This window comes from Epinephelus lanceolatus, chromosome 1 (genome assembly GCF_041903045.1).
Source record: "Epinephelus lanceolatus isolate andai-2023 chromosome 1, ASM4190304v1, whole genome shotgun sequence".
NCBI lineage: Eukaryota > Metazoa > Chordata > Actinopteri > Perciformes > Serranidae > Epinephelus > Epinephelus lanceolatus.
This window is the reverse complement of record NC_135734.1, coordinates 3,155,383-3,163,751: the sequence shown is the minus strand read 5'-3', so window position 1 is coordinate 3,163,751 and position 8,369 is coordinate 3,155,383. Positions and strand designations below refer to the sequence as shown.

General features: G+C 44.5%; 1 protein-coding gene across 2 annotated transcripts; it reads right to left on the bottom strand.

Moving 5' to 3' along the window:
• Position 1: 1 nt before the first annotated feature.
• On the bottom strand, positions 2 to 7,977 carry ap5b1 (adaptor related protein complex 5 subunit beta 1). 2 transcript variants are annotated; one of them, XM_078168973.1, is made up of 4 exons: positions 7,890 to 7,977; positions 7,648 to 7,804; positions 4,849 to 5,643; positions 2 to 2,098 (listed from the first exon to the last, which is right to left on the bottom strand). In XM_078168973.1, the coding sequence occupies exons 2-4, from the start codon at positions 7,777 to 7,779 to the stop codon at positions 155 to 157; spliced, it is 2,871 nt and encodes a 956-aa protein (XP_078025099.1). In that variant the 5' UTR covers positions 7,780 to 7,804; positions 7,890 to 7,977; the 3' UTR covers positions 2 to 154. The 2 variants fall into 2 exon arrangements, with proteins under 2 accessions (XP_078025099.1, XP_033488290.1); XM_033632399.2 differs by having other exon boundaries at positions 7,648 to 7,964.
• Positions 7,978 to 8,369: the final 392 nt, after the last annotated feature.

Below are 8,369 nucleotides of genomic sequence, written 5' to 3'. Positions count from 1 at the left end.
ATTAAAGTGCAGTAACTTTATTTTAAATCAACTGTCTCTAGAAATTTAATCTTAAGTACAATTAGCGTTATTAAAGTGCTGACAACAATCAGAAGATTTTGTTAAAAATCAGCTTTTTTAAAAATTAAAACCAAGCCAGTAAGATGCATCACAGTCAACTGTCAGTGTTTTCCTGTGAAGATGTGATTGTCAGTAGATAAGAACTGATGTGAGGCAGGAGCTGCCAGTTATCTGTGACAATGTTGAAGTGCGTAGTGTCTTCCTCCAAGTTGATCTTCAGAAGCACATGAGACTGTGGCGGGAGGAAGAAAAGCACCTTGAAATCTTCTCTATCAGACAGATCTGATATAAGGTAGGGGAGGAAGTGATTCTCCACCAAGGCAATCAGAGCCTCCCCTTTTAGCTGGCAGCAGAACAGGCTGGTCGCACAGTCAGCCGAGTCCTCCCCATTGTCAGAGCTCATTTCATCCCATAAACCCTGAAACAGTCTCAGTTTGCCACCTTGTCCCCAGGCTGGGGGAGCAGGCAGAGGCATGAAGGCCTGTTGGAAAGCCACGTGGATGTGTGGCAGGACAGTGAGCCAGGTGAGGCCATCCTGGGTGGTGAAAATGGCGCTGGTGTGGAGGGTGGTGGGGTAGGGCCAGCGGGGCTTCAACCTAAGTGAAACCTCAGGCGACGCTCTCTCTCTGAAGAGACATGGGACACTGATGTCACTCAGTTCTTCATAGTGGTCATCTGTGAGGCTGAAGTGGAGACGGATACTGTAGAGCTGATCAAAGCAGGAGTCATCAGTTTCAACATGAGTCAACTGGTAGGTTAAGGTGATTTCTGAGGCAAAGCCAGGGACATCAAACTGAGCTCTGTACACTCTCAGTGCTGTATTCACCTCTCCTGGGCAGGTCTCCGTCCCATTATGGTTTATGTCACCTTCTTTATCAGTTTGGGTTTCATCTTGTGGCTTAGAATGGGCCTCAGTCAGCCTGAATATTGTCTTCTCTGTCTGGTGGATGGTTAGCAGGCTTGTCAGCCCCTCACTCTCAGCCATGATGCAGGACAGCGATCGCTTCTTGACCTGCCCCCCTCCCTCTGTTGAACCCTGTGCCAAAATCCCAGCCAGCTTCTCCCTGGAAAGCGTGGTCAGGAGGGTGTAGTAGAGGCGGGTGTGGTCCTGGATGCCTGTGTCTCCATAGCGGCATGTAAGATCCTGCAGGACATCAGCCAGAGGTATGAGCAGTGAGTCCAGGCTGGGGTGGATGAGGAGGCAGCGGCAAACCCCCAGCAGGCTGTTCCCCAGACGCCAGTCGCTGCTCACATACAGAGAGGAGGAAGATGGGGTGATGATGCTGGACAGGAAGCTGAGGGTGCTGTGCTGGGGGATCTCTCCTTCCTCCGCCACTCGAGCCAGCATCTTGAGGTGCCAGCTCAGGTCCTGCAAGGTGAGCTGGGCAAGCGGGGCCTCAGTGATGACCCCCTGGAGGGCCCTCAGGAACCCCACAGCCCAGCTGGACTCAGTGAGCTTGCCCTGGGTCTGGTCTGCCAAGTTGATGAAGTGCGGAGCCAGGTGGGTGTGGCGGAGGTAGAGCTCACACAGCTTCTCCATCAGGCTGTAAAAGTAGCGCTCCACATGGCAAAAGTAGAAAAGAAAGAGGAAAGCAGCTCTGAAGAAGGTAACAACAATCTCTCGGCTGCCTCCATTTTCCACGATGTGCAGCAGTGAGGTGAGGTGTTCGTAGAGGTAGGCCAGCCCCCTGCCCTCCTCCCCCTCCCCTTCCTCTCCCTCCTCCAGGTAGACCAGAGACAGCAGGTTGAGACGAGCCAGCATGGTGGCGCTGTCGTTGAACACAGTGGGCACCAGAGCCATGGCCAGCCGTGGAGTCAGCAGCACTGGGAGGGTCTCGTCGCCATCACTGCAGCTGATTGGCCGGTTCTCAGGAAAGTGCAGGATACAGTCCATATAGAAAAGCTTCTCGGGTGTACTGCTCAGTGGGTGCTGGGAAAGCATGACCAGCCGCTGGAGGATGAAAGCTTCGTCTTCTGCGCTGAACAGGCTGTCTGTGAATGCACACTTCATCAGCAGAGTGCTGTGAAAGAGGCAGACCTGGAAGGAGGTGAGCAAAGTCAAAACTGTAAAAAAGTAAGCAGGATTTATACTTCTCTGTTGAATCAACACTGTACCTATTGCGTAGGCTCTGCATCGACACAAAGCCTACGCCCTGAGGCATATGTCAACCTATGTCGTGAGCACTTATACTTGAGCAGTCGTGTGTCCGTGTCACTCTTCTGTTACACCTCCAAACCACTAGTTGGTCATGGGGTTTCTGTTAAGTGCTGTTAAGTTTATTTGATTCAAAACACACCCAAAACACACATTAAGCTTGGCTTAATAGCAACAATCTCAAACACAAGTACACAAATCGGCTTTATTGTAGCTCGCAGGATTCACAGACAGAACACTTTTACTAGACACATTTTGTTGTTATTATAATGTTGTTATAATGTTATTAGCACAAGCCTATGTTAAGTGTTTTGTCTGGGAATCCTGCGAGTGATAATTAGGCCAATTTGTGTACTTGTGTTTGAAACTAGCATGTGTTTTGGGTGTGTTTTGAATCAACTGAACTTTACAGCACAGCACAGAAACCCCAGCTCCCACTAGTGTTTTGGAGATGTAACTGCAGAGTGACACAGACACACCACCGTGAAAGTATAAATGCTTAACATCGCAGGCCATGTGCATAGGCTCTGCGCAGAGCTGATGCAAGTATAAATTTGCTTTTAAACTATTTATGTGTAGACTTTCTATTCAATAATTAAAAAGTTTTTCTAAGTTTTTTGCTGCCCTACTTGCCCAGCGTTTTTCAAACATATCAGATTCAAACTCTACACAAACATCATTTCAGTAAGCTATCATTCATGGAGAGAGAGAGATGGAGGGGGAGAAAATAAAGAAATGGACGTGATAGTAAACAAAACGTCACATCAATGGATATTAGAGCTACGTGAACAGCTTCAGAAAAAAAATGCTTTTATGTTACATTACGTGGAATATTATCTTCCATGAAAGATTGCTGCAACAATTTAATTACACACAACAAAATTCCACTAATTTTCTAAAACTTTCAATGATTTGTATTAATTCTATGGCTTTTCCCGCAGGGAACACAATTAGGGTTGCAACAGTATGTGATTTTCACTGTATGATAACCATCTCTGAAAATATCACGGTTTCAGGGTATCAAAGTATTACAGAATTTATATTATCAGTCCGAACTACCGTTAAAGGAATAAAAATGTGGAAGGCTTATTGTTGGTTTAACAAATGTTTTATTACTATAATTGAAACTTAAACCATTTTGTTAATAGAAACTTGTGTAAAAAGTCTCCCCTTTGAAAACAACTAAAATGAAGGGGAGGACTGTCCATCCAGTTGGATCTTTTTTCAATATCGTAGATAAGCAAATGTACATGGTATGATAACCTTCAGCTTTTATATAACAGTATACCTTAAAACTGGTATATCGCTGCAATCCTAAACGCGATATATTTGTCACCAGAGTTAGCCCCACCAGATATTTATCACTAAAAATTAATCTACAAGAACAACACCACAGTCATTTTCTACAGTTTCCATTAGATCATATTTAAATAGTGTCTGGAGTAAAGGAACAGTAGCAGCAGCCACAGTGAGCCGTTAAGTGAAGACCTGCAGGTGGCAGGTTGCACACCTTCAACTCCTCATTAAGATAATCAGCTTTACTGTACCCTGCTATAAAACATTTTCCCCAAGCTCAGCAAGAAATCAGGTGGTGCTTGCTCTCACTGCATGATGGGAAAAGGCTAATTATTGACCAACTTCTTTATTAAAAACAATGTGAGTTTGTTTGGCTGCACTCTAAACAGATACACTTGTTGCTTATCTGTTACTGACAAAGTGGCTGCTTCTGGCCCTGATCACAGAGAAAGTGTTTTAGCAGCTGGAGGTGATTTTCTGTAATTGTTTTTAATGAAAATGAAGCTTTTTGTTTGCTGTTTTTGCGTTGCTATGCACCTCACGTCTCTGCGCTCTGGGCACCTGGCGTTTATGCTGGAGCACTCTGAACTCCTCGAGTTGAAAAGTGCTCCACATCATCTCCACTTTTCTCCCCATTGTTCAATCCAATTATTTGAGAGGTGGGCCTTCTGTCATGGTCACGACAACAAGTTTACAGTTGGTAAACAATGGAGGAGAAACTGGTGATAGCAGTTGCTGGATACCTGCAGTTACCACCATCTCAATAGACAACAGCAGGGGTGAAAGCATATTAGTGCAGTACTTGAAACAGCCATCATGGAGGCAAAGCCCCTGGACCAACTGGAAGTACTCCCCGTGAGCCACCCTCTTTTTTTAAGGTCTCATGTATCCACACAGATCTCCATTTCCCTGTGCCCAGCAAACTATTTGCTGACAGCCTCTCATCCTCAACCAGAGCTACCTGCCTGGCCATTTTAGGAACTAGCTACTAAATACTGTGAAGTAAAATAAATAAAATAAAATGGTAGATTGATTACATGGGAAGGTTAAGGAGGTGATGAGGTGGTTCCCTGGCAATGATAAAAAGGTGCAGCAAGCGTTTTTTACTAGTGGCATTCAATTAAAAAAACAAAGGCTGTGCGGTGCACCGCGTGTTTTCCAACCTGCAAAAAGCTTTCTCTGTGATCAGGGCCTCAGAGTGTCACCAAGTCAACGTGGAGTAAAAGCTTAAGGATTACAACTTACTATACTGCATGAGGCAAAATGCTTGTAAACAGCAGCAAGAGAGTAAAACACGTCAGGGAAACCCAGATTACTTCATTCAATTTGAGACAAACCTCGCTTGTGCCCAGCAGTCGCAGCAGCTGAGCTCTGAATACGGCTGGAGGGACACCAGGTACCATGGCAACCACCTCTGTCAGTCTATGTAGCAGTGCAGCCTGACATAGAGGAGTGAGGAGGTAGGACTCCTCCAGGAGGGAGGACAGGACTGGACGCAACTCCTTACAATCAGGCCCAGTCTGGAGGGTTGGTACTGTACCCATGGGACCCAGGATAAGAGAAAACAGTATGGCTGAGTCTTTGTTATTCACAAGGCCTGAGTCCAGCTCTGCCTCCCATGCAAATGATGTATTTCCCCCCAGAAGAGCTTTAAGATGATCAGCCCCAGCTCCTGCTTCCTGGGTGAGCTGATACACAGCGTTTCTTAACACCAAACTATGTAGTCCTGTGTAGGCCTGGTGGAGCCGGGAGGTTTCTCGCTGACGGAGCCCCCCTAAGAGCTCGAGGCGCTGGGAGAGAAGGCCTGGAGAGCTGGCCTCCAGCTCCCGCAGGCAGTCACAAGCCGTGGCCCGTAAAAAGCGAAAAGCACCATCACCTTGGAGGTCACTGGTGTCCTGGGCTATCTGAAGGAGTAGGTCCAGGAAGTCTTGAGATGCACGGGAATGGCTGCTCACGCAGGAGGTGCAGACAAGCACCGAGGTAAGGGCCAGGAGGAGGTTACAACGGAACTCCACAGACTTGGGAAGACTCTGGTGGAACACTGACATGAGCTCCAGGGCTGTCTCTTCGCCCACCGAGTCTGAGAGACACAGCAGTGTCGGGTACTCACATAGGGGGGATAACAGGAGGACCTGAAGTGGGGGAAATGCAAGAATTATGGTCCATCAGTATTCACAATACTAGAGACCAAAGACACTAGTTATGATTACATTAAACATACAGTTGGAAAAGGAAAGCACAAGTACTGGAATGTAACAAAGTAATAATACTTTGTTACAGTACTTCCAGGTTTTTTCCCAAACAGGCTGGATGCAAATTTTTTTTAAAAATAGCAGGAACAAGGTCGAACAATTTACTTTGATTTGAAAAATCCTCACTCAAAAGCTTGCAAGACCCGAGGGAGCAATATGGCTTGGCCTGGCAGGATTTTATAGATTTCTACAGCTGAGGCATCATGTTTATGAGACAATCAATAAAGAAGATCTGGAAAATCTTAGTTCTAGACCTGGGCATATTAAAAGTTTTTATCTCAGCATATAGAGCTAATCCAGGTCACAAAACAGTATTTACATTACATAAGGGTTTCCAAAACTAAGGTGGGGTGAACACATTTTATATAAAAGAAAAGTGGGAAAGTGAGGGAAACTTTAAAATATCAAAGGAGGAGTGGGGAAACTTAAACAACATGCTATGGAAATCAACCAACTCATTGTCTTTGAGAGAGTTTAAATGGAAAATATGGTCAGATAATTTATAATACCAGCAATCAAACAGTGTAAGGCGAAGCAGACAGCATGCTGGAGAGGCTGTGGAGGAAGGAGAGCAACTCATTATCACAGATTGTGGGAATGCCCTGGAATCCATCATTATTGGACAACAATTGAGGATAGTGTGGAAGAAATGTTAAATATTATGACTAACTTTAGTTTTCAGTTCCTATACTTGGGAAAGATAACACATCAGCTTCTTGGCCTCTCCAATATGTACATTTTTAGAATAATGCTGGTTGCCAGCAAAAAAAAAAAGTCACACAAAAATGGTTAAATGAAGAGTCACTCACTTCAACTGACTGGTTTAATGTGATGCATGGATTTTTTTATGGAAGAATTAACCTTTGAATTGAGACTTCAGACAGCCTTATTTTGAAAAAGGGTAGAAAGAATTGATTGATTGATTTATTAAGCCATATAGAACAGATTTTAAGTAAAAGTTGTATTGTAACTTAGTGCTGGCCGTTGTACTGAATCAAACAGTGTACTGCTGTTGATTTCTTGAATGATGTGAAATTTCCATGTACTGTCATGCAGTGATGCATTCAATGGGCTGTTATAGTCCTATGTAAAATGTCCATATCAAGAGGTGCCATGATGCACTGTGATACTGCCAAAACCCAGTACTATAGTAACTACCCCTAGTGACCTGCCACAGTTTAACCCTAGGGTCCTTTCTTTTGATTACTATCATTACTTATTTAGTTTTGTTGTAGTTTTTTGTTTGATTAAATAGTCTTATTTAATTGTTTATTTGTCTGCATGTTTTTTTTATTATTTGTATATTTATTTGTCCGTATGATGTTGTTTTGTCAGTTCTAAAAATTGTACAATGTAAGTGGCTTTGTACCTGATGATTTCCTTTTTTAATTCAAATAAAAAGAAAATATATGTATATATAAAAAAGACTTTTACTCAACTTATACATAAGTCATTTTCTGGTAAGAAATCTGTACTTAAGCATGGCTTTAAAATACTTCATCCACCACTGAAAAGCGTCTAAGATAATATGGCTCAATTTACAGTTACGATTTTAGAAAACCAGTCCAGTGGGTTCTGGGGGATTTTTTTCTCTGTAGAGACAGACATGGTTTGTGACTGTGTTGAGACTGCCACAGGCCAAACTCCATTGAAAAATCGGACAATTTAGTGTTAGCAGCTGTATACACGTCGTTGAGTACAAGTGAAGGGATTTCCTGAATGTGACAATTTAACATTTATGAGCTAACGTTATTTATTTAATATAAACTATTCATGCCAGGTACAGTATTTCGTACCGGATAATAGTAGGTGGGCAAACAGTGCAGCAGATGAATGAAGCATGGCAAAGGACTGGATGTTAACTTATTATTACTTTGTTTTTACCTTGACACTGTAACTGGCTCTGTCATCTCGGAGCTCACGGAGCAGCTCTGCGAGGAAACCCTCGGCTGTTGTCCCGTAGAGGAAGCGAGACGGACTGCGGGAGAAAGCAGAGATCCTTTCGGCCCAGTTCATCGCTATTTTGGCTCAAATCCCAAACCTCGGCGACGTGCAAATGTACCAGATTAGGGGTTCACTCCAAAGTCATCGCATACATTAAACTTTTAAGTGAAACGCACACTCACTTCCCGCTGACATCAGACATCCAAGGGCCCATCACTGACTTCCGTGTTCTGTTCAAGGCTGTTCAAGGGAAGGCTGAGACACGGGGTCAAACATGGGGGGATTGCACATGCGCAGTAAAATCTGTTCTGCACTTCCTCAAAGGCTCAGTAGATGGCGTGAGACTGCGGAATAAAGGGGATGTGCATGCATGCCATTTTCACAGTTTATTACTGGACTGTCACTGGTGGCCTGCGTTGTGGGTGAGAATGACAGAGATGCAATTCCGACAACTTCAGGCAGCCGCCGTCCAAAAGTCCAAGCAGACCGCACCAAGCGCACTCCTTGATCGCCTGAGCGGATCCTGCGCTTTTTATCTAGCGCCCCTGCTGTCACCCTCCAGCATCGCAGCTCAAGTTACACTGCGCATGTGCAATCCCCCCATGTTCGACCCCGTCCCTGCGTTCCAATACCCATACTACCATACTATTTAGTATGCCAGA

Excerpts from the sequence above, each read along its gene's own strand:
- ap5b1 (XM_078168973.1), bottom strand. The coding sequence starts at position 7,779 with ATGAACTGGGCCGAAAGGATCTCTGCTTTCTCCCGCAGTCCGTCTCGC. Across the intron at positions 5,644-7,647 it reads GAGCCAGTTACAGTGTCAAG|GTCCTCCTGTTATCCCCCCT; the intron begins GTAAAAACAAAG and ends CCCCCACTTCAG. Across the intron at positions 2,099-4,848 it reads GACTGCTGGGCACAAGCGAG|GTCTGCCTCTTTCACAGCAC; the intron begins GTTTGTCTCAAA and ends ACCTCCTTCCAG.